Below are 27,253 nucleotides of genomic sequence, written 5' to 3'. Positions count from 1 at the left end.
CAACCAGGAAGTACACAGTCATCCTGGTATCAGAGCAACAGAAGCTCTTGGCCTTGTTCACACTGTACATCCAACAAATTTGGAATGCGTTTGCTTTACACCGTAACAGGTCCTATTTACGTCGAAGACCTTAGGACTGTGGATGGGGAAGTTTGTCACACTTTCGTGAAGCCTGCCTAAGTAGAAGTCTGTTGGAGGATGATATGTAAACAAACATTCTTAAAATCCCGGACAACGCCGGGTACTCCAGGTAGTAACACATAAATGCATTCTGTGTGTATATTTGGGTCCTATTCCCAAGATATTTCATTATGGTATGCAATTATGCCAAAATACGGAATTATATTCCATTATCCAAAATACCCCTGGTCCCAAGCATTTTGGATATGGGAGACTCAACCTGTACCTAAATAATTTACACACCCCCATGATGCAGTTCGGCAATATGCTCAATTGTTTAATAGGCACTTATCTGCTGAGCACAGTGGAGGTGGCTATCTTGTGATGTGAAGTGTAAACCAGTATTCATGAGAATGCGGCCTATCCACTAGGAAACAGTGACGTCACTGAGAATGCGGCCTATCCACTAGGAAACAGTGACATCACTGAGAATGCGGCCTATCCACTAGGAAACAGTGACGTCACTGAGAATGCGGCCTATCCACTAGGAAACAGTGACATCACTGAGAATGCGGCCTATCCACTAGGAAACAGTGACGTCACTGAGAATGCAGCCTATCCACTAGGAAACAGTGACATCACTGAGCATGCGGCCTATCCACTAGGAAACAGTGACATCACTGAGAATGCAGCCTATCCACTAGGAACCAGTGACATCACTGAGAATGCGGCCTATCCACTAGGAAACAGTGATATCACTAAGCATGCAGCCTATCCACTAGATAACGGTAAGATCACTGAGAATGCAACCCATTAATTTACTAGGACACAGTGGCATCACTGAGAATGCAGCATATACATTACCTAGGGAATAGTGGACATCACTGAGAATTCAGCCTATCCATTCACTAGGAAATAGTGACATCACTGAGAAGTCAGCCTATCCATTACCTAAGTGCCAGTGACATCACTGAAAATGCAGCCCATCAATTCAGTAGGACACAGTGAGATCACTGTGAATGCAGCCTATCCATTCACTAGGGAATTGTGACATCACTGTGAATGCAGCCCATCCATTTAAAAGGGACAGTGACATCACTGTGACTACATAAAATACACTAGGAAACAGTGACGTCACTGAGAATGCGGCCTATCCACTAGGAAACAGTGACATCACTGAGAATGCGGCCTATCCACTAGGAAACAGTGACGTCACTGAGAATGCGGCCTATCCACTAGGAAACAGTGACATCACTGAGAATGCGGCCTATCCACTAGGAAACAGTGACGTCACTGAGAAGGCGGCCTATCCACTAGGAAACAGTGACATCACTGAGCATGCGGCCTATCCACTAGGAAACAGTGACATCACTGAGAATGCAGCCTATCCACTAGGAACCAGTGACATCACTGAGAATGCGGCCTATCCACTAGGAAACAGTGATATCACTAAGCATGCAGCCTATCCACTAGATAACGGTAAGATCACTGAGAATGCAACCCATTAATTTACTAGGACACAGTGGCATCACTGAGAATGCAGCATATACATTACCTAGGGAATAGTGGACATCACTGAGAATTCAGCCTATCCATTCACTAGGAAATAGTGACATCACTGAGAAGTCAGCCTATCCATTACCTAAGTGCCAGTGACATCACTGAAAATGCAGCCCATCAATTCAGTAGGACACAGTGAGATCACTGTGAATGCAGCCTATCCATTCACTAGGGAATTGTGACATCACTGTGAATGCAGCCCATCCATTTAAAAGGGACAGTGACATCACTGTGACTACATAAAATACACTAGCAACCAGTGACATCACTGAAAATACAGCCTATCCAGTAGGAAACTGTGACATCACTGAGAATGCAGCCTATCCATTCACTAGGAACCAATGCAGCCTATCCATTCACTAGGAACCAGTGACTTAACTGAGACTGCAGACTATCCATTAATTAGAGAATAGTGACATCACTGAGTGCACCTATGTCTTTGGTTCCCAGTCAGGAAACATTCATATAAATATTGGTTCAGCCTACCAAATGCCTGCCTGCACTGAGATAAACAATTTAAATATTGTTGTAACACTCTGAATAAACAGGAAAGTAGTGAATTTATCTTTCTGTTTATATATATATATATATATATATCTCACAGCAATAGGCGGCACTCGTCAGACTTGTACGAATATATAAAAAACTTTTTTTTTTATATTCGTACAAGTTTGACGAGTGCCGCCTATTGCTGTGAGATATATGGTTTCCGTTTTTTTTGGATTCAAGGAGGGCACCGCAGCGCTATGGAACATATTGATTTAAGTTTTACAACTCACGGAGTGCCGGACTGAGGATTGCAACTATATATATATATATATATATATATATATTATTTTTTTTCTCTCATAAATTCACCTCTGTAAGAAAATCCCTCACCTAAACTATATTGTGTCCTGATCTGTGGTATAAGTTGTATTGATGCTGACCTGTCAATGGAGGTAAATCTTTTACCCTGTAAAGAAGTGCCTATTGCCACCCCTGCTCAGACTCTTTTCTGCCGACAGGGAATTTCATGGGGAGAAGTACCATACATATGTAATCAACCCCATCTAGTGGAGAAATATCATAATTACAAGTCCTATTGCATTTATGAAATTCCACATTGCATTCTAACGCATTGCCCTCAGGTGAGAGGATTTTACTTTTGCCACTGCAAGTCCAGAACACTTTCTTTGCATTACTAAGCAGGCAGAAGATTAGCAATAGGAACTCCAGGTCTCAGCCATGGTATTCGACAACAAATGTTCAGGCTACGTAGATGAAGAAGGACATTGATGCCACACTAGAAAGGTGATGAAAAAGAAGTTGTGATAGATCCAGGGGAATCGTCACTATTAAGAAACTACAGTACAATGTCTTGGGTTCTTTTTTGCAAATCTATCCTGGAGTCTCTGCAAATGATTATAGGAGGGAATCACTTCTCAAAGTAAGTTGTGGGACTATTCAGCTTTGCCGAACAACTAACATTTTTTGCATTTTCATGTTTGAATTGTGCAGCCTTACCCTGATTATGCTAAAAAGTAAAATAATAATTCTGTATTCTTCCTGTCACAAAAAGACAAAGTCACATTGGAGACATAATTTTACCTCAGTCAATATTTTAATGCTGTCTATATTTTAACAATGTCCACGTAAACTTAACATGCCAACAACATAACTTAGTATTAATGTATCCTTAATCAGAGTTATTTGTCTGTATGTTTACTCATGTTGCTTTCTGTTTGAAACAGGACATGAATATGTGAAGATATGCTGAGGTAGTACTGGTATAGGACAAAAAGCTCAAATCACAAAGCATAGCATGTCACTTTATGATTTCTGTATTGGCACCTTCCTTTCTCCCGACTGCTCCCTTGAACCTCTGCAGTTTGCACAATGTAGCTGCCCAAACTCACTTGTTTGGGAACTTGCATAGGAGATGCTGTAATAAAGACACATGATAAACAGAATCCACCACCACCCAGTCTGGCAGGAATTGGTATGAAATACCGCCGGCCGCATGGGGGGGGTGTCTAACCCTAAGTTCCCCCCCGGGGTGCCTAACCCTAACCCTCCCTCCCCCTAGCCTAACCCTAACCCTCCCGGGGGGTTCCTAACCCTAAGTCCCCCCCGGGAGCCCTAAACCTAACCTTCCCCCCCCACGGCTGTCCGCTAGCGGCACCCGGCATCACTACGATCGGGATGCCGGGCGCCGGTCTCCCGGCGTCGGGGAAATGCCGGGCGTCTACATCTAGACGCCCGGCATTTCACCCTTGCCGGGATATGACAGTCGGGAAGCCGGCTGCCGGTATTTAGGCAGTCTGCTTCCCGATTGCATACTGTCCGGCATCTCCTATTATTTAAACTAGTCCATTGAATCTCATGGTTTTCTGACAAACTCTCTGTCAATGATCCCTACACATATAGGTCCTGATTCAGAGCCGGACGCTCTTTGAGAGTGCTCGCTCCGAATCAGGGCGTCCCTGTTTTTTTTTTAAAGACGGCCTCCTGGCCGCTCGCATAGCTGTGGGTGACCACCCACAGCTTTAGCGAGCGGCCAGGTGATGGTCGTGATGGTCACGACCATCACGACCATCGGGGCTTGCGGCGAGACCCTTGTGGTAGGGTCTCGTTCCCGCAAACCCCAGTGAGCTTTCGGCTCTAATAGAACCAGAAGCTCACCCACTGACATCACTCGGCTCCGGCGTGCGCATGTGCAGTGGGGAACCATCGACCTGCTTCCGAGCGCTGTGCACTCGCAAACGGGTCTGAATCAGGCCCATAGTTCATAGAAGCAGCAGCACTTGTGTGTAAATAATAGAGGTCCTAATCAAGGGACTAGGGGGCCTATGTATTTATAATCATGGCACTGCCATGTCGGAGGTTCGCATGCTGAGATCACCATCGCGACCATCGATGGTCGAGATGGTAGGTGGTGCTGGGCCGCCGACCAGCTGAGCAAGCCTCAACTAACTCAAGCTGTCCGGCTTTGCGAGGCCGGGACACTGCGTTGGTCGACGCAGTCTCTGGGTTTGCCACTCCCAGAAAACGGGGTGGACACAACCCTGTTTCCGGGAGCGACGGCTGCCCACGCACCGCCCCTTAAATGCCTCTGCCTATCAATCAGGAGGGGCACAGAAGGGTCTGCGTGCGACTACGCAGTACCCATTCTGCACACTCGCAGAATCGTGAATCTGCGATCAGCAGTGCACTGCTAAATCAGGCCCATAGAGCAGAGATCTTAGGGCCTGATTCAGAGCCTCTCGCTATCGCACGATGTGTATGCAAATTGCGTAGGCAGTGCAACCGCACAGCAATGCATTAGCACGACCAGGATTTCTAAGAGAGAGATCACATAGTGTATGCGGACACCCACCAGCCTGTTTTAAGATGCCCACTTGCGCACGTCATGTCCAGGAAGTGTATGTAACCATCGATACATCGGGTAACATCGGATACAATTGCAGCGCTTGAGGTTGACCTTACCCTGACGCAAGCACTGCGAGCACCTCAGTGTAAAAACCAGCCAGGTGACGGGTACTATGATGCTGTCTTATAATTATGTACACCTCTAACACGCTGCTGAGATGCTCAGGCACGCCTGCGTTTGCACCTCCACTCCCCCGTGTTTAATGGCCAGCCCCTGTTACCACCTACAAACGGCTTCCCCTGTCACTCACTCTGCTGGGCTGTCTATGCGCAGCGACCAAATGCATTGAGAACTTTCGCTAAGGTATGCGCACGTGCACTGAAATGTATTCAGAATTCATACACAATGAAAACCATCGGCAGCAGCGAGCGTATGCATCTTAGCGAGCGGGTCTGTAAGAGCTCCTTAGTTCTCATTGACACTCATAGGTAAGTATGCCAGCACTAACCCCTCTCCGATGCCTAAACCTAACCTCCCCCCTAGTGCCTAAACCTAACCTCCACCTCCCAGCACCCTAAATCTAACGCGCCGGCCGCGGTTCAAATCCCGGCAGCGCCAGCCCGACCTGGAAGGAAATCCCGATCGTCTACAAGGTAAGTAAATACTAACCTAACTGAACCCCCTAACCCTCCTTTAGGGTGCCTAACCCTAATCCCCCCTCTAAGTGCCTAAACCTAACCCCCCCTTCCCCGCCACCTAAACCTAAGTCCTCCGGGGGGTGCCTAACCCTCCCTCCCCCTAGCCTAACCCTAACCTCCCAGGGGGGGTGCCTAACCCTAACCCTCCCTCCCCCGTGCCTAACCCTAAGTCCCCCCCCGGAACCCTAAATCTATTCCCCCCCCCTCCCCCGCGGCTGTCTGCGCTCGGCGCCCGGCATCCCTTCGATCGGGATGCCGGGCGCCGGTCTCCCGGCGTAGGTTAATTAACCCTCGCCGGGATTCTGTAGTGGAGAGGCCGGCAGTCGGCATAGCGGCTCCCGGCGTCATAAACGCATACCAATCTAACCCTCCCTCCCCGGTGCCTAACCCTCCACCTAGTGCCTAACCCTAACCCTCCCCTAACTGCCGATACTTACCTTCGGGATGCTGGCAGTCGGGATACTGGTGCCGGGATCCCGACGCTGTGTGTAAGCCCTTTTATGTTTCACTTATTTTAGGCATATTATTTAGATTAGTAATACATAGTATTTGATATAGATATTTGATATTGATAGAAACTTAACTCAATCTTGATGCAATTAAATATAGGTGAAAGTGCAGCAGTGCCTGCAAACCACTAAAAGTTCTCTAAGCCAAGAGGCAGAATGAGGAGGACTAAGCTGAACAAATGCAGGACGAGGTGTGCAGAGCCATAACACAAGTGTGGAAGACCGCGGGGGTGGGACTGTATTTGGCTGGCAGGGTGCCTTGAATGGCTTCTGGTCCAGTCCCCTTTTCGTGATGTCATGATGTCACATGCGCGGGAGGAGGGCCTGGGGAGTGGTGGAGCCTGCACAGGGTGCATTAGTGCACTGCTGGAGTACAGCAAAAAGTGCGTTCACGCAAATGTGACTCATGCAGACCTGCAAAAATAAAATGACAAATACACCTGTTAGGAGCTGTATCCTTTACAATTGCCACATGGCAAATGCACATACACATTGGTGATGATAATTTGAGGCAAAGGGGGGTATTCAATTTGGAGCGAAAAGTCCGTGCTGGACTTTTCGCTCCATATCGCAGATTTTCCGGGGATAAAGTATCAGACGCGTGCCCGCTTTATCCCCGTATTCAATTCAAGAACAACAAAAACGGGAGCCGGCGGAAAGGTAAGTATCGCCAAAAAATGGGAATTTTCGGGAAATATTCAAGGGATCCCCCTTAAAGATGTCTAGACATGGGCGATCACTACGGGTATCCCCAATTTATCTGCTGAAGGAAGTCGGGGTTTCTAATAGCCGCGGCAGGTGCATATTTGCGGCTATGCATAAGGGGTGAAGAATAGCACTTCGATATAAAAAAAAACTTCCTATCAAAATTAGGGTACATGAAAATGGGGGTCAGCATTTTTTTAAGTCCCTAAAATGATTTTTAAAAATTCTGCAAGAATGCACCTACCACTACTCCCGCAATGAAGAAAACACCTGCCGCATACTTGGAGACCCCTCTGAATTTAATTCGGCTATTTTAGAAGTGTGTTCCCTAATTTTATTTTTTTACCCCCAAAATGAAAGTACATTTTTTGGGGTGTCCCGATTTTTTTTTATTACTTTTTTTGACACAGTTTATTTTTCAATGACATTCCCAGGGGTGCCGGCTATTTTGTTTAAGCCTGCACCCCTAAACCCCAATTCTGCACTTCTTTTCGGCATGCAAAACATGGTGAAAAGTTATCCCCGTTTTATTACAAAGACTTTTACGCATCGGTGAAAGGTCTTTATAATTGAATACGGGAATGATTAAAACATGCGAAAATGACATCATGACTTTTCGATGCCTAATTGAATACTGCCCATAGTCTACCAACAAGGAGCCAGATGGCTCATGAGATTGGCGTAAAAAATTAAATATGATTTTTTTTTTCTTTGTGCATTTTTATTTTTAAATAATTCTGTATCAGCCCCAAAGTGTGTTCTACTTTGGTTTGCGTTTTACATAGCAGTGTAGCACCTTTCCATATGTTTGATGAATTAAGCAGTGTAGACCAAACATTCCTATTTCATAGGCAAATGCAGAGGGGGTTCCATCTGCCTGGAAACCCCCCTCCCCAGCCCACACCATGACTACAATAGAAATAGTAATATAATAGAATTTTAGTAGTGCTGCATTTTATTCTCAGTATCACAAATGAAATAATTAGCACCACCTGTGGATCTTTTAACATGTATCAGCCAGTGATAAATAAGCTGTGCACCAACTAGGAGATATGGAAAACATGCCCTGTTAGGGATGCACTGCCATAGAGCCCAATATGTACATATATGTCCAGGGCAGTGCTAGGTTCTTCTGCTGCTCCCGCAGACTCCTGGACTTGCTCCAATAGTCTGGAATGGTGCCCACATCTAAAATAAATACATCAGGCTTGCCTACCCTCCCGATTTGGTCGGGAGCCTCCTGAATATCGGGTGCCGCTCCCGACCCCCCGGAAAGGCAGGCAAGCCTCCCGGCTGCCGCCTACCCCCCCAGACTACTAGCAAAAACCCCCGCTGCCGGGGGGCCCGATGACGCTGAATCGCGTCATCGTGGCTCCACCCCCTGCTCACAATGCCTTTTTTCCGGCATTGTGAAGAGGGGACGGGGCCACGATGACGCAATTGTGCGGTCACGCCCCGGCCCCGCCCCCAAAACGGCATCATAGCCCGGCCACGCCCCCCACACAATGCAGGCATTCAGCTCCCTCCCGGAAGGAGGGAGCTGAATGTCGGCAAGTATGAAATACATTCAGCTAGGGCAGGATGGCCCTTGCCGCATCTAATGGCTTACTGTGATCACTGGTCCTGTATATGCCGGAATTATGACGCATAATACACTTTGTATGACACATATTAAAGCTGGTTAAGTACTAATTCTGCCCTCTTCATGGACTGGCCAAACTCGCTCTAAAATGAAGACTTTGGATACCCCCCCCTGTTATCAGTGATTAGTAATTGGCATTTATTTCCTGGAAGCTGGAAACAGAAAGCAGGAAGGGACTGGGCTAACTCGACTGTGTGGGTAGTGGTTGCCAGTAAGTAATTGGGGTGGGGGTATTGTTGCAGTAGATGTATGGACTGCCTACGGTGCACTGTTATACATTGTATCACTCCCTGCCTGAGCCTGAGTGGTTGGTTCTAAATTCTTTTTATTTGTGTTCAAGAAGAATTCTGCATCTCTGCCTTGTGACATTGCAGCACCAGTACTAATGTGGACAGATGTATCCGAGACAGACACAGGGCTTCAGTAGTCAGTAGTCCATATAACATACATCTTCTGCCTACACAAGGCCTAATTCAGCAGTGCACTGTGCTGAACGCAGACTCCTGATGTTCGGGAATCTCCGCAGGCGCTTGACCCGTTCTGCGCATGTGCAGTACGGCTCTGCGAGGCTGCACGTAAACTGGCAGCAGACTGTCAGTGATTGACAGTCTGCTGCCGTTTGGGTGCGGGGAGGGGGCGGCGACAGCCTCCGTTACCTGAAACTGAGGCGTGTCGCCGCTGTTGGGAGGGAGGGAAGAGGCCATGGGTCACCTTAGCCGGCCGATGTTACTCAGTTTATCCGATGCTGCATTGGACAACGCAGCTCGGATACGTAATGCACAGGGGGCGTGATGCCTTACCATATCTGCAAGGATCACAATTGCAAAACTGCCTGCGTGCATACATCATATATCTATAGCCTGTGTGCATACATCATATATCTATAGCCTGCGTGTATACATTGTATATCTATAGCCTGCTTGCATACATCATATATCTATAGCCTGCGTGCATACATCTATAGCCTGCGTGTATACATCATATATCTATAGGGTGCGTGTATACATCATATATCTATAGCCTGCTTGCATACATCATATATCTATAGCCTGCGTGTATACATCATATATCTATAGCCTGCTTGCATACATCATATATCTATAGCCTGCGTGTATACATCATATATCTATAGGGTGCGTGTATACATCATATATCTATAGCCTGCTTGCATACATCATATATCTATAGCCTGCGTGTATACATCATATATCTAATCTATAGCCTGCTTGCATACATCATATATCTATAGCCTGCGTGCATACATCATATATCTATAGCCTGCATGAATGTACATAAACATAAAGAACATTCAGACATAATCCAAGTCATTGTTTTGCAGCGATCTCTCTGGGTGGTGATAGGGGCGAGTAATGAGGCATTCTGGTTACAGGTGACAGAAGCCATATGTGCAAGGACTCTATAATCACGACGTATATTTAAGTTGGCTGTCTAGGGAAACATTTTAAAAAGGAGGCACGCGACTATGGACTGTGTGTGTGTGTGTGTGTGTACCTTGGTCTCTATAGAGAAGTTGTTTTGTATTTATCATCTCAGCTGTCTTGTTTAATTGTTTGTTGCCCTTGAATATGACATGTAACTGCTGCGAGGCTGCATAAAACAACAACATACTAAGCATAAGGATGGCAAAAGCCACGACATTCCAGGAATAAAACAATGTCAAGCATACCACTCTATGTAGTAAATACCTAAGTGAAACAAAGAATTGCCCTATACTACCCGAGGCTATTTAAACATAAATTAGATTATGACGGCAATATTGCCTTTCTGAACCATCTGCTGCAATAGGGGAATTTAAGCTTTACTTGCAATAAAAGAGCTTGAAAGCAATGGAAACAAGCTGTGCTGTTTTGCCCATATTCCTACCTTTGCCGTGCCAAGGAAACAAAGATTTCCTATTACTTCCCCCCTTTGCAGAGTTATGGTTTATATTGAGACGTTCCATGTACATTTGCTTCTCACATAGTAAAACTGCTTAGTCTAAAGTCCTGAGGCAGCCTCTCAAGGCCTGTACGAAACTATTTTTTCTACCTTTTAATCAGAAAAATATGCATGTATTATAGACAAAAGGAGGAGGGTTGATCCAGGGCTCTGATTTCACTTAGATCCTAAATAGATTTGTAGCATGTTCAAGTAAACTTTTTAAGCAATCAACGGCCGCAGACGGATTTGTGTTTCCAATCTTTAATGAAGTTTTGATTTTTCTTTTTTCTTTTTTTCTTCCTCCTTTCCAACAGAATCTTGGAACAAAGCAACGACAAGGACGGATGTTAATAAATTCTCAAGTTTTTTTTTAATTTTTTTATTCTTTAATTGTAGTTTTGCTAACAAAGGAGGGAAAAAAAGTTGGATTTTTTTTTTTTTTTTTTGCAAACTTACTCTCTGGGGCTGCGAGACGCACAGACAGATGCTGAAAACTGATCTGCACTGTTGGGTCAGGAATTTGCAGTTGATTGAATGGGCTCTAATGAGCCACAGCCTTTTTGCCCATAGAGTCTCAACACTGCACAGAGCATACAGCGTGTTCCAGACCACAAGCATCTCATCTCATGCTGCCTGCGTTCTCTCCAGTCCTTGTGTTCAGAGGGATGAAGAGGAAAACCAGGAGGGGAAACCAGAGTGAATGAACCTAGAGCACATACGCAGATCTTGGCACAGTTATTTCTTTATGGGGGGGTTAGCCCGTTATTAATACATAATTTAACTTCTTCTGGATGTTGTATGTTTGGAAGTTTGACAAAGTCGCTTTCTCACAGAACCGAAGAGAACTTCTTTTTATCTCTGTACCGTCCATCAGTGGAAGATGTGGACTGATCCCAAGAGTTCCTCTTGACTTGTGTTTTATATTTTTTGGCAACTCGCTTGACATCTGGAGTCATTCCTTTAAATATCTGGAGCTTGGCGAGTCCTTGGCTTCTTTCGGCCGCCCTTGGATGTGTTAGCGCAGGAGTCAAAGATCCGCCAGCATTTAATCCAGAAGAGATCCAGCAAGGAACACACCAGTGAGGTTGGCATTGGTCTGTATAGACGTGATACAATGCTGGTCTTCGGTCTCGTTTTGCTATCCATGGTTGGAGAACTTAGGGGGTGCCAAATGCCAAACGATTGGAGACCACAGACGGAAGCCTGCCGAGCTGAATTGGTGGAGACGGTGGTCTTCGCCAAGGTGCTGGCCCTTCATAAGGATAGCTATAGCGTCTACAACTACCTGCCTTGGCAGTACAACTCGGACCTGTTTTACTCTGCGGAGATCGAGTTGCTGTGTGACCAGGGCTGGGGCAGCATGTTGGAGGTGCCGACGGGTTCCCGGCTCAATGTCACCGGATTGGGCTACTTCAACTGTCACTCCTACACCGTGATGGAGAACAATTCCTATTATTTCTTCTTACGGTAATTATCATTTGCTAATTGTCATAATTATGTGCTCCTTGGCCTATTCCGGACAGGATGGGGGTAAAAAAAAAATGAAGTGATCTTAACTTTTGTTTTATTTCCAGTGATCTGTAATGTTCTAATAGGCATTCGGTGCTTAGAGGTGATGTTGGTTGCATAGGGAAAGGAATCAGTAGCAGAAAGAAAGAAGTGATAATACCACTGTATAGGTCATTGGTACGTCCTCATCTCGCATACTGTGTTCAGTTCTGGAGGAAATATCTCCAGAAGAATATTAATACATTTGAGACTGTACAAAGAAGGGCAACTAAAATGGTGCAAGGTCTACACCACAAAACGTACCAGGAAAGACTAAAAGATCTTAATATGTATAGTTTGGAGCAGAGAAGGGAAAGGGGGGACATGATAGAAACGTTCAAATATATAAAGGGTTTTAACAAGGTAAAGGAAGGAGACATTCTTCAAAGAAAGAGAAGTATTAGAACAAGAGGACATGTTCTGACACTGGACGGTGGTAGGTTCAGGGGAAATTCGAGGAAAAATTACTTCACAGAAAGGGTAGTGGACAAGTGGAATAGCCTCCCATCAGAGGTGGTAGAGGCTAAGACAGTAGAGCAATTTAAACATGCATGGGATAGACATAAGGATATCCTTCAGAAGAAGTAATGATCAATAAGGGTTGAGGTAACAATATGTTTAAAAATGGGGCAGACTAGATGGGAGAAGTGGTTCTTATCTGCCGTCGTCAAATTCTATGTTTCTATGATATAACATATAATGATATAATGGTAATTGTTAGCGAGCGTGCCATGCAGACTAAGGCGAGGGGTTTTAGAACACAATGATAAGCTGTCTATGGTCATTGCTTTCCAAGGTTGATAAGTACATGAAGTACTTAAAACTTTTTTTTTTTTTTAAATGATCAGTCACTTTGACAGCGGCGTTTTGAGAAGTGTTTTGCAGTGTCATCGGGTATCCTCCCTATGTGCCTTTGGTTCTCTGTTCTCTGTTATGTTTTCTACCTCTGCTGTGGGGACACTATTCACGGGGGGGGGGGCACAATGAGACGATCTGAAGCAGCCGTCTCACGCAGCAAATTGTGGGGGGCCAGCAATGTGTATATATAAAAACAAATGTCCTGACTCACTGACTCATCAATGCCCAGCCCAAGCCCCTGGACCTAGAAGCATATAGTTTGCGGATTATATGTCAGACGTAATCACCAACTAAGCAGGGATATTTCAAAATTCGACCCCTTAAGGGGCTGATAAGTGGTAAGTGGTAAAATGTTTCCTCTCGACCGAGGTGATTGGGTTACAAAGCAACATGTACCAAGTGCTACGGGACTGTAAGCTCATTGTCTGGGTCGAGTGGCAGCTAAAGAGGTGGCGCAGCAGTACAGTCCAATATTCAAATAGGGGAGCCACACCAACTGCCAGTGATGTTTGGCAGCAGTTGGAGTGGCAGTTGGTGTGGCTCCCCTATCTGAAACTTGTACTGCGCTGCAGCCCGCACCTCTGGAGACGCCACTGCTGAGGGCTTAACACTGTGACTAGGTTTCTTCCATTTGGATACGGCACTTGCTTTGTATTTTGATTTTTAATTTTCTCAAACATGGCAATTGAGTTTTTGAATGTTAAAGGGGAGATGGTGGCTCACACCATTGTCCCCATCACAGGAGACGGAGCCTGTCCCGGTCCTGCTCCCATCTCATGTATGACACTCACCTAATGGCTAGGGAATTGGGAATTGCGTGAACCAATTGTGAGGCGCGTGGGAGACAACTGGCAGGAGCTCTCCATCATGTCCCACGACAGAAAGTAGACAACTACACCAGCTCTGTACCTCCTTGACATGTTCCAACCCTTTACTTATGGTGGTTTATGCAAACTGGTGGCGGCTGGGCAACTGCTAGAGTTGGTCTTCGAGGTTTACAGCAACGGTGGGCTCTATGAGAGCTTCGGTGCTGAACATCACCCCGAGAGGAGGCTACGTTTTACGCAGAACCTCTCTAGGGGCCATTGCGATGTGTACCTGCCATGTGAACCTCAAAAAGTGTGCCCCACACCACCCCTCCTCCAGGCCAACTCTGCCTCACACCTCTCACAGGCATCACCTCTTCCTCACTCCGAGAAGGCTCCTGCTAAACGTTGTGCCAGACACACCCACGCTAAAAGGAGGAAGCGACTCCAGGATGCGGCAAGGAAGTGTGCGCAGATTAATCCTACGGTGCACCGTGCTGCGGTGGCTAAGAAAACTAAGCATATAAGATAAGTTAAGATAGTATGAAGGAAATAAAAATATCTAAGGTCTACCTGGGTTAATCTAGGTAGATCAGCCAGTATATATATATATATATATATCAACAATTTAATTGCAACATTGGTTGGTTTCTGTAGTATATCTGCTCCCAACTCTGAATTAGGTGCAAAGTGACCCAGTTTATAATGCACTGAAAAGTTTCTCCAAAGTCTGTCATTGTCATTGTCATCATTGTCATACAGTTGATGCTCTACTGAGCCAAAATTGCTTGATCATATTGGAACAATTAGTACATTATTGTTTGACTTTTATATTTAATGCAAACTATTATTATTCTTTCTCTTGTGCTCTGCACAATGACAAACTAGGGCCCCGAAGGTAAATATCAGTAGAGTGCTGAAATATGATGAACACTAAACAGAGAGTGGGGAACCTTTGCAGACTAACATCTGATAGACCTCTGAGACCTTCATCCGCCAGCACCTTTGGTTTCTAGGTTGCAGACTGATGGGCTCTGGACAGCTCAGCCTAAAACAGCGCAACATTTACCTGCTAGATGGTGATGATCTAATATAGCATCGCTATTGCGACTGCTATGCCGCCGCAGCATAACATAAGGACGCCAACTTTACTTTACACACATCGAGACTGCGAGAACATCGGTGCAATCCAGTACCATCGCAGCCTCACGCACACTTGCACAAGCTCTGACCATACTCAGAAATTGCTAACTTCAGCGCAAGCTATGGGGCCTCTGGCTGCGTAAGGTGGGCAATAAGCAGCCCCCAGATGTTGTAAAACTACACATCCCAGCATGCCCTGCCACAGTTTTGCTGTTTCGCCATGCTAAAAATGATCCAATGCATGCTAGGATCTGTAGTTCAACAACAGCTGGAGGGATGCTTGTTGCCCACCCCTGGCGTAGGGCATCGCAGTGGATAATTTATGCGGCCCATGCAACGGCGTTCAAATGCATTGGCACGCCTGCGTTTCCCCGACCCCCCCTCCCACCCCCCGTCACCACCCACACTCTGCAATGGGTCTGCTTAGCCTCTGCGATCGCAGTGGCCGGTTCACACACGCACACTGTGATGCATGCGCTGACTGTAACTATCGGACGATGGCGTGCGCATTAGCAACTGCGATCCAAGCTGAATCAGGGCCAAAGCCTGAAGGGGTATATTTACTAAAGTGCTAGTAGAAGTGGAGATGTTGCCCATAGCAACCAATCAGATTCTAGCTATTATCAGGATAGGGTGCTAGATAAATGATAAGCAGAATCTGATTGGTTGCTATGGGCAGCATCTCCACTTCTAAAAACCAGCATTTTAGTAAATATACCCCTAACAGTATGAATTCAATGAAGTGTGGCCAACTCAGGCTGCTGCTGAGAGACGCGGCCCCATCAGGCAGTGCTGATACTTGTAGTTCCATAAATCCGACTGAATTTCCCTGAATGTGATGTGTGGTTTTCCAGCTATCAGTGATCTGTGTACTTGTATCAGTTTTAGGTTTATTGGTGAAATTAGTTTGCAGGGCGCATACAGGAGCCTTTGGCCAGTACACATTGGGCCGTATTCAGTTTGGAGCGAAAAGCCTTTTTCGGCAAAACTTTTTCGCCGATTTCATTTATACCCCTCTACAGTTTCTCCGACTTTTCACCGGTGCGAAAAGTTTGCGCCTTGTAACCAGCGGAAAAGTTTCGCCTATGAATACCCGGCGAAAAAAAGTGCAGAATCAGGGTTTTGGGGTGCAGAGTTGCGACAAACCTCTTAAACCCTTTTTACACCCCCTTGATGCTAATTGCGCAAAAAAAAACTAAAATATATATATATATATATATATATATATATATATATATATATATAGTATATGTACACTGCCCGGTATACAGTACACAGTATAACCACATTATCAGTGTACACTGTATAACCATGGACATCATAGAGTATATGTACACTGCCCTGTATACAGTACACAGTATAGCCACATTATCACTTTACACTGTATAACCATGGACATCATAGAGTGTATGTACACTGCCCTGTATATAGTACATAGTAAAGCCACATTATCAGTGTACACTGTATAACCATGGACATTATAGAATATATGTACACTGCCCTGTATACAGTACACAGTATAGCCATATTATCAGTGTACACTGTATAACCATGGACATTATAGAATATATGTACACTGTCCTGTATACAGTGTATAGTATAGCCATATTATCAGTGTACACTGTATAACCATGGACATTATAGAGTATATGTACACTGCCCTGTATACAGTACACAGTATAGCCATATTATCAGTGTACACTGTATAACCATGGACATTATAGAATATATGTACACTACCCTGTATACAGTACATAGTATAGCCACATTATCAGTGTACACTGTATAACCATGGACATTATAGAATATATGTACACTGCCCTGTATACAGTACATAGTATAGCCACATTATCAGTGTACACTGTATAACCATGGACATTATAGAATAAATGTACACTGCCCTGTACACAGTACATAGTATCGCCACATTATCACTATACACTGTATAACCATGGACATCATAGAGTGTATGTACACTGCCCGGTATACAGTACACAGTATAGCCACATTATCAGTGTACACTGTATAACCATGGACATTATAGAGTATATTTACACTGCCCTGTATACAGTACACAGGATAGCCATATTATCATTATACACTGTATAACCATGGACATCATAGAGTGTATGTACACTGCCCGGTATACAGTACACAGTATAGCCACATTATCAGTGTACACTGTATAACCATGGACATTATAGAATATATGTACACTGCCCGGTATACAGTACATAGTATAGCCACATTATCAGTGTACACTGTATAACCATGGACATTATAGAATATATGTACACTGCCCTGTATACAGTACACAGTATAGCCACATTATCACTATACACTGTATAACCATGGACATCATAGAGTATATGTACACTGCCCTGTATACAGTACACAGTATGGCCACATTATCACTATACACTGTATAACCATGGACATCATAGAGTATATGTACACTGTCTGGTATAAATAATATTGCCATTTCCAGCTTACAAAATAACCCCATTGCCTAGTGTACATTATAGCCAAATTGGCCAATATACAATGTAAACCCATTAATAAGTGGGTATGTGACGAGTGCACTGTATATCTGCAGGTATTAGAGGAACTCTCCTCATTAAATGAATTTATTACAGGAGCTAGGTCCCCTATAACTGCACCACTATTCTTGGCTCCCATATACGTCTCTGAGGCAAACTCATCTTTTCTCACCTGGAATAGATATTAATTATACATCTTCTTCGTGCTGTTGATTAGAGGGTTTGATTGCTCGGGAAATCAGAGCACAGGCAATGAACGTTTCCAGGGGATTTGCTGGTACCTGTATAAATACTTCCAGGTGTTTGTATTCTCTGTCTAAGACTAGCCGTATGCATTCAATCCAGGTATGACGCGTTTCACCCTAAACAAACCCTGTATCTTCTGCAATAACTTAACCCCCTCCATTCCCAATCCACAGCTCGCCTCAAACTGGAAGATAATGGGCTAAAAATGTTGTGTTTAAGCTGAATTTTGTTTAAGAAATCCATTCTATGACGCTCTATTTTTAAATATTGTATAAGAATAATGGGCCTGATTCTGAATGCGTACGGATCTCACCAATATCTGCAATAACAGCGTGCACCATAGAAGGGAATGGTATAGTGCACATGCTCCATGCCATGCATACGCCTATGGACGGAGACTGTAAGTGCAGAGACCTGTCTGTGGTCAGATCTATCTTTCCATGAAATTAGAATTTTTGTGCGGCAACTGGGCGGTTACCGTACAGACTGAACAGATCTGTGTTGTGGGCCCATAGGCCGACTTCCGTGCTCTTTTGGTTCTTGCGAACGGAAATGTTTCTGACGGATCTTTTACACCCAGCATAGTAATTATGATGGCGGAATATAATTTCTTATTGCCACAAATAGCAGGGATAAGAAGTTACAGTTATTGGGTCTAAAACCCGATGATTGATAAATTTGCGCCTTAGTCAGATGTAATTATAAAGCCACAGCCCCTACCAATGCCTGCATGCAGGTCCCCCAGCATAACTCAGTTTGGTCATTTCCATGTAACAGTGAGTGTGTCCCAGAGCCGTGTGACAGAGCTCAGCAATGACTAACAGCACAAATCACATCATTACCTCTAGGTTATAATAACACATTTTATTCTTCCACATTCAGCAAGTTGTACTATATTACTGTATAATATAATATAATATATAATGTATTATCCCATTGTGGCTACAGCCGGCAGGTGGCATTGTTGTAGCACATGGTAAGGCATGGCATATATTGCTTGTAGCGTGTAGTATTCTTCACCATGTACAATGATGCCTGATGCCGGTGCTGATGCTCTTCCCGATGCCGGTCCTGATAATGTTCCGTTGATGCATCATCCATCATAGAGTCTGACCGTCCCAACCGTCCTGCTGGAATAGGTCTGGCGTGAAGGTCCCATGGATGCAGGAGGCAGATAATGTGTTAGGAGGTGATCATGATGCCTAATGCCTGTCCTGCTGTTCTTCCCGATGCCGGTCCTGATAATGTTCCGTGGATGCATCATCCATCATAGAGTGTCAGAGGCGCATTTACACTTCATGGGGCCCCAGGCAAGTTACTGGTCTGGGGGCCCCCACCTGTCCCTACAAGAAGAAAATAAATAAATGAAAATTCTACATAAACTAAAAATATATTGCAGGAATAAAACATTTTTTAAAGAATCTGCTGATAGAACAGGTAATGTGGAGATAAAAGTACCGCCATAATGTCTGTGCTGCTCATATTACTGGTGTATGTTACTGCCGTCAGGGTTTTCACCAGTGACAGCAGCGTTATAGAGAAGACAGAAGATGGTGCTGACCTGGCATGCTCAGGTTTCTCCTCCCCACCTCTGATCGTCACCCAGCAGGACTCCATCACCTTCAGGAGAAAAGGAAGAGGACGGTGAGGGGAGAAGGAGGATAAGTGACAATAGAAAGGGAGTGATGGGATGAGGAGCAGGGTAAGAGGAACAGTGGTAGGGGCACCATTGATAGGTGGGTGGTGGGGGTACAGGAAAACATGGGTGATGGGGGATAATGGGGCTAGGGGGACATGGAGACATACACACTGTTTATGGGGGGAAGGGGACATGGAGACATACACATGTGGGGGAGGGGACAATGGAGTCATACCCACTGTTGGTGGGGGGAGGGGACATGGAGACATACACACAGACTGGGGGAGACAGACAGACATATAATGGAAGTACAGAGAGCAGGACAAGGACAGAGGAGCTGAGACAGGAAGCACAGGGGGGAGGGGGAGGAGCACAGGTTACTTACTGTATGTGCGGCCATAGATGTGATTCTGGAATGGAGGAGCCGTCATCTTCATACTGTCACTCCGTGCTGGGGGCGGTTCTAAAGGTGATTGGCACAATGCATCACTGCACCCGCCCCCAACTCCCCATCAGTGCTGGTGGCTCCTCCCACACCACGCCCCCTGCCTGAAGGCAGCAGTTAGCTTGTCTCAGCGGGGGATTCACTTCCACAGAGCAGCAAGCTGGAGCTAGCACCCGGCAGCTGTCCTTATCAATGCACTGAGCCTGCCTCCATTATACGGCCCGCCGGGCCCTAGGCAACTGCTTGTGTTGCCTAGCGGTAAATCCACTACTGTATAGAGTGTGACTGTCCCAACCATCCTGCTGGAAAAGGTCTGGTGTATAGGTCACATGGATGCAGGAGGCAGATAATCAATGTGGTAGGAGGAGACCATGTTGCCTGGTGGAAACTTGCAGATGGTATTACCGCAGGTGGAGCTGGCAGGTGGTATTGGCGCAGGCGGAGCTGGCAGATGTAATTTCCGTTTTCCTTACAGTGCTGCTAATTGCTCGATCGGGATACTATCCCCGTACCTATGCAGGCAGTAATAGGAGCAATATAAGCAGCAAGAAGTAAACACTGCACAGACGACAACCGCTATTAGCAGCCACTTGATCGTGCCTGATACTGATTCCTGCACTAACCCGCGTGCCTCATGCTGCCCCTGGTGGTGAAGATGATGGTGCTCCTGATGATGTTCCCCGGTAGCGGTAGCACCATCTATGGCGGCGTCAGTCTGCGCTGGTGGAATAGGCCTACCGCAGATCTCCGTAGGTGTCATCAGACACAGAAATAAAATAATAAAGGAGGAAATCATATTCCAAAGTCTTGCTGCGTGAGCAATAAGAGAAAATATACTACACTGGCTGAGAGTCAGTGCAGCACTGAGAGGTTACAGTACAAACCTCACTAACCCAATGTCTGTGATGTCACCGGCTATTATGACGCATCACAATCACCTTATAGACATTTAACTCTAGCTGTGCCAGGGAGAAATCCCTAATCCTTTTATACTTTTCTAAACAAAATTGTATGTATCATATTTTTATCTATTTAATATTCCATTCTATCTGCACCAGGAAACCTAAGTCTGGGTCACACCTGCACCAAAGAGTCCACGAATATTTGGCAAAGGTGTTATATAAAAGTTCAACATTGTCTAGAAAGACCCTCAACACAGTACGTCGACACCTTTTACATTGTCGACATTTTGACCAGGTCGACTTATTGCCTGTAGACCATCTGGTGTCGACCTATTGATTGTCGATATTTACATTGTCGATCTGCTATCCGGATACCGTCCGGCACTGCAGTAAGTTGCTGGTTACTGCTCTAAGCCAGTGTCACCGAGGAACTGACCATGGCTCAGCAGTCCTGGTGTTTTTTCTTAAATAAGCTTGGAAAAGATTTTGGTGATAGAAATGACAGAACCTTGATAATACTATAATCCCCTGTAAATGACGTCTGTATGCAGTTAGGATGGCGGCTGTAGGGGGAGCTTCATTTATTTATACATTTTCCTTTCCCAGCCGCACACAGGAGATATCAGAGATCTCTCCTACAAAAGGTGAATGAGAGCTGCAGAGCCCGGTCCCCATCATCCCGAGGAGCCTAGGACATCTTCAGATGGCGATACCTGCTTTGTGCCTATAGTTCCTCTCCAGCAACCTCTGTCCTACTCAGTGGCAATTTAAAGTCTGTGCAGTGGTAGAGACAGCGATACCAAGCTCTCCCCCAGGGCAGTAATCTATGGGAGCTGCTATCCCTGCAAGAGATTCTTGATAAACAGTTACAAAAAATCATTCCTTATTGTGGCTACATGCAATAAATAGGCCCCCATAGACCTTTACCTCCAGTGGGACAAGGACTAATATGAAAGATTAAATATCCTCTGTACATAGTGGCGGGCTGGAGCATGAGGGGCCCACAGGGGATCACAACAATAGAGGCCCATATAGGGGTGTGGCCAGTCACTAGAGGGGGTGTGGCCAACTATAATGGGATAAAGTTTTGGTATAATTTATGAACCTTTTATATACTATAAATAGAATACCATAAACTAACTCTCTCTCTCCCTCTATTAGGCCAGTGATCTACTCCTGTGCATGGAAGTCAGTTATGTGGACAAGGGAGCTTGTTGTGGGCTTGGGGAAAGGGTAATGTAAGCAATACAGTGTTCAGTGTGGAGGGGCCAGGGGGATAGTACAAACAGCAGAGAGATAGTGTGTGGTGAGTATGGAGGGGTCAAGAGAATAGTTCAGATAGGTAGTGGTGAGTATGGAGGAGTCAGGGTCCAGGAGGTAGTGCAGAGAGGTAGTGGTGAGTATGGAGGGGTCAGGGTCCAGGAGGTAATGCAGAGAGGTAGTGGTGAGTATGGAGGGGTCAAGAGAATAGTTCAGATAGGTAGTGGTGAGTATGGAGGAGTCAGGGTCCAGGAGGTAGTGCAGAGAGGTAGTGGTGAGTGTGGAGGGGTGAAGGAGGTAGTGGTGAGTATGGAGGAGTCAGGGTCGAGGAGGTAGTGCAGAGAGGTAGTGGTGAGTATGGAGGGGTCAGGATCCAGGAGGTAAGTGCAGAGAGGTAGTGGTGAGTATGGAGGGGTGAAGGAGGTAGTGGTGAGTATGGAGTGGTGAAGGAGGTAGTGGTGAGTATGGAGGGGTCAGGGGGTAGTGCAGAGGTAGTGGTGAGTATGGAGGGGTGAAGGAGGTAGTGGTGAGTATGGAGGGGTCAGGGGGTAGTGCAGAGAGGTAGTGGTGAGTATGGAGGGGTCAGGGGGTAGTGCAGAGAGGTAGTGGTGAGTATGGAGGGGTCAGGGGGTAGTGCAGAGAGGTAGTGAGTATGGAGGGGTCAGGGGGTAGTGCAGAGAGGTAGTGGTGAGTATGGAGGGGTCAGGGGGTAGTGCAGAGAGGTAGTGGTGAGTATGGAGGGGTGAAGGAGGTAGTGCAGAGAGGTAGTGGTGAGTATGGAGGGGTGAAGGAGGTAGTGGTGAGTATGGAGGGGTGAAGGAGGTAGTGGTGAGTATGGAGGGGTGAAGGAGGTAGTGCAGAGAGGTAGTGGTGAGTATGGAGGGATGAAGGAGGTAGTGCAGAGAGGTAGTGGTGAGTTTGGAGGGGTGAAGGAGGTAAGTGCAGAGAGGTAGTGGTGAGTTTGGAGGGGTGAAGGAGGTAAGTGCAGAGAGGTAGTGGTGAGTATGGAGGGGTGAAAGAGGTAAGGGCAGAGAGGTAGTGGTGAGTATGGAGGGGTGAAGGAGGTAGTGGTGAGCATGGAATAGTCAGAGAGGTAGTGGTGAGCCACCCAGTAACCCTTGCAGTGGTGGTCAAATGAGTAAATGAGACCACTACACATGTACTAACATTATGCCACACTGTACTGCCCCCCATATTATACCACAGTGTATTGCAGTTACTCTATACCACACTGTAGTGCCCATACATTATGCCACACTGTAGTGCCCACACATTAGGCTACACTATAGTGCCAACACATTAAGCCACCTGTAGTGCCCACACATGCTACACTGTAGTGCCCACACATGCTACACTGTAGTGCCAACATCTTATGCCACCTGTAGTGCCCACACATTATGCCACCTGTAGTGCCCCCCACATTATGCCATACTTTAGTGCCCACACAATGTACTCACCAGAAACCACAGCAGTCTCAGGCAGCCGGCAGAGCAGCAGTCATAGCCTCACAATTACTCATACCCATGAGGCTACGCTGCTGTTGATCTCCATGGGTCAGAGGAGCATGTGATGGGCTCCTCCAATCAGAGGTGAGTACATGCTCCTCTGACCCCTCTGCAGAGACCAGTGGTGTAACTAGGGTATTTGGAGCCCAGGGCAAGATGAAAAATGGAGCCCCCCCCCCCCCTCACACCTATGTGCATGTGCCAAAAAGTGGGTGTGGCCACATGCCACAAGGGGTGTGGTCACTGAAAAATGGGGCCGTGCCCAGTGCCATCTCCAGGGGTAGCTGCGCCCTGTGCCTACCTTTGTATCTCGCGCCAAAAATGAAGTGCGACCTAATTACAATAGGCCACACCCCTAAGTGACAGTACTTGGGGACGTGCCCGCGTGGCATGAGCCCTCTCCCAGCACTGAATGTATGCAGCGCGTATGCACGCATCATCTGTTCAGCTACTCCGGGGTCCGGCACCTGCGGGAACCCCCACCAGCTGCACCTCCCGATTTGACCACCCGCGCGACACTTCGGCCCACGGGTGGAACAGCAGGACAGTGCTGTAGCGCTGAAATCAGGATGTTGGGAGGGGTGCGCCCTCTATGGGGCGGAGCCCTTGTTCGACCGCACTCATAGCATCCTAACACTTATGTATGTAATTATCCTGAGTCTTTTTATAACATTTTACGAATCAAATTTAATCAGAATAAAAAAATATCTTTTTAACTATTTTTCACATTGTTTAATTGAATTTTTCATAAATATTAAAGACATGCATATCTCAAAAACTAGAGCCAATTGAAAAATAAGCATGGCGTATTAATTATAAGGAGCACAAAATTAAGCGAAATCAACTCTTAAATCCCTGGCAACAGAGTGACTGTTCCCCAGTGTACTTATTGGGCCAATTAAACTAATTAAAAACTTCCAAATGCCTAATTAGTCATTAGTGGGCTATCCAAGGGGTTCTTCACTGTCCCAACATTTTTACCTTAAAATAAAGATTGTCCCTACCATCTCACACCCTCAGGGGGGTGTACCCAAAAAAATACTCTCCCCTTATTGTAGTTACCAGCTGAGGCTATAGGGTAAATTAATTTAGCTAAGAGTGTGACCCCATATATATGGACACCACAGGAGAAAGACACGTCGAGTAGCTGCGCATGTGCAGAAGGAGCATGATGGAGGTCAGACCTCCAAGGAGAACAACTGGGTCCTAGTGCCCGTTGTCTGCAGGGCTGATAACAAAGGCAGTGCAATGCACTCCACTAACAATGCACATCAGTCCCTGCCCAGTGAAGCTTACAATCTATATTCCCTACCACATGTACACACATACACACAAGGGTTAATTTTTTGTCAGAAGTAAGATAACCTACTAGTATGTTTTTGGAGTGTGCGAGGAAACATGAGAGAACACGCAAACTCCACATATATGTTCCATGAGTGGGAATTTAACTAATTATCTCAGTGCTGTGAGACAGTAATGCTAGCCACTGTGCCATCCATTCTACCTCTCATCACCATGACCCAGGTCGTGCACATTTTTGGGGCACGCATAGTGCAAAAATATAATACCGGAAACGCTTATCTCTGCATTAAGCCCAATTAGCACAATATCAGTCCACTGATGTGTAGTCAGTATGTCGGCATTCAGAATGTCACCAAAATATACCATGCATTCACATAGGCATTCTTGTTAATAAATGTAATAATTTTTGAGAGACCAAGTGTGTGTGAGGTGCTAGCGAGAGGGTATTGGCCAGTGGTGGATTTTACCCCCAGTAAAAATCCTCCCCCCCAGTGAGCCAGTCATGTTTATGCACTGGATCACTGTCAGTGGCTTCCCATTGGGGGAACTATCTGGGTGATCACACATAGGACAGGTAGTCACAGGGAAAGGTCAGTCCTGACCGCCATTAGCAGAGAGAGCTTCCTAGCACTAGCCGTCAGGACTCTGGGACAGATGGAAAGCTAAATGGCAGCCCCCCTCGTGAAACAGGCCAGAATCTGCCACTGGTATTGGTGGAGGGGGGTGGCAGGGTGATGCTTTTCCCAGGGCACCTAGAAACCTTGCACCAGCACTGAATAGTCCTCTCATCACTGACATATTCTATCCCTCTTTCTATATATAGGGGCCTATTTATTAACTAATATTTGTGGCATATCCCCAGAACACATCCACCTATGGGCTACATTTCGCAAAATGTACCAAAAGAGGGTTCCTGTGTCAAATATAATTCAGGGTTGCCTACCCTCCCGATTCGGACGGGAGCCTCCCGATAAACGGGTGCAGCTCCTGCCCCCCCCCCTCCCCGGAAAGGCAGACCCCCCCGCCAATTTGCGTAATTTTGGCCCCCTCCCCTGCTTCACAATGCCTATTTTATCGGCATTGTTTAGCGGGGGCGGGGCCAAACTGACGCGATTGTGTGACCCCACCCCCGCCACTCCCACAAGTGCTGTCACCCAGCCGGCCACTCCCCCTTGTCCCGGCCACGCCCCCCCCCCCCCCCCCCCCCCCCCCCCCGTCCTGCTGATCTGGCTGCTCCCTCCTGGAAGGAGTAGCCAGAAAGTCGGCAGGTATGCTCCTATCTCCTAAAGAGAAATAACAATAGCGCACCTGAAAATAATGTAGCTGCTTCCATACTAACTATTAAAAATAGAAGGAGGAGCATATCAAGCAAAAAGGAAGCGCTTAGGTAATCCAATGTGACATATACGTGTGGCCGATTCCTGGACACAATTTGCAACATAAGTTTTGGATAAAAATTAGCAACAAATGTAATTCAATGTAATACTGAATGTGTTACAAGTGAAAATAATATTAGATGACCACCAAATAATGAAATCAAAATAAATGGAAAATATAAATAATAAAAATAAAATAAATAACGAAATTAAAATGAAATGTAAATGCTTGGATAATTAAAAACTAATAGACACTAATGTGCTATTAGTGATGTATAAGCTCTTTTGTACAGGTGGGTACCTGCTGCTGAAGTGCAATGCAGCGGCTGCTGTCCCTACCTTACCCTAAAGCTTGACCAGACGTGGAGTTTCTATTCCTCTCCCCCGCGCCGCTGATGTCTTTGCCGGCGTTCGTGGAGGTTGCAGGAGAACACTCAGCCCCGTCTTCTGGGGAGCCTTTCTACACACCACTGCTGACGGCTCTGCACATTCAAAAGCCAAAAGCCGGGAAGGACGCCGACCCTGAAAAGGTCTAAGTCGGACGTCCACGCCGCACAAGAAGATGGGGCTGAGTGTTCTCCTGCAACCTCCACGAACGCCGGCAAAGACATCAGCGGCGCGGGGGAGAGTAATAGAAACTCCATGTCTGGTCAAGCTTTAGGGTAAGGTAGGGACAGCAGCCGCTGCATTGCACTTCAGCAGCAGGTACCCACCTGTACAAAAGAGCTTATACATCACTAATAGCACATTAGTGTCTATTAGTTTTTAATTATCCAAGCATTTACATTTCATTTTAATTTCGTTATTTATTTTATATTTATTTTTATTATTTATATTTTCCATTTATTTTGATTTCATTATTTGGTGGTCATCTAATATTATTTTCACTTGTAACACATTCAGTATTACATTGAATTACATTTGTTGCTAATTTTTATCCAAAACTTATGTTGCAAATTGTGTCCAGGAATCGGCCACACGTATATGTCACATTGGATTACCTAAGCGCTTCCTTTTTGCTTGATATGCTCCTATCTCCTCCCTGGACTACGTCCCCTCCATCTGGCCATCACTCCAAGCACCTGTAGCACATCCTACTTTATTTACACACACATTTCAAAATCTTGGCATACCCGGGACTCGATTCATCACCTCT

At 45.9% G+C, this 27,253-nt stretch overlaps 1 protein-coding gene across 1 annotated transcript in view; it reads left to right on the top strand.

Moving 5' to 3' along the window:
• Positions 1–2,840: 2,840 nt before the first annotated feature.
• LOC148523460 (coiled-coil domain-containing protein 3-like) overlaps positions 2,841–27,253 on the top strand; it is a 48,985-nt gene continuing 24,572 nt past the window's right edge. The window contains exons 1-2 of the mRNA XM_088473273.1: positions 2,841–3,109; positions 10,842–11,994. Of these exons, the coding sequence (XP_088329399.1) occupies positions 11,642–11,994 (353 nt within the window). The 5' untranslated portion in view covers positions 2,841–3,109; positions 10,842–11,641. The remainder of the gene's footprint in view (positions 3,110–10,841; positions 11,995–27,253) is intronic.

Source organism: Taudactylus pleione, unplaced genomic scaffold, assembly GCF_031769625.1.
Source record: "Taudactylus pleione unplaced genomic scaffold, aTauple2 ptg000133l, whole genome shotgun sequence".
Lineage (NCBI taxonomy): Eukaryota > Metazoa > Chordata > Amphibia > Anura > Myobatrachidae > Taudactylus > Taudactylus pleione.
The sequence above is the reverse complement of the archived record's forward strand: the minus strand, read 5'-3'. Positions and strand labels throughout refer to the sequence as shown.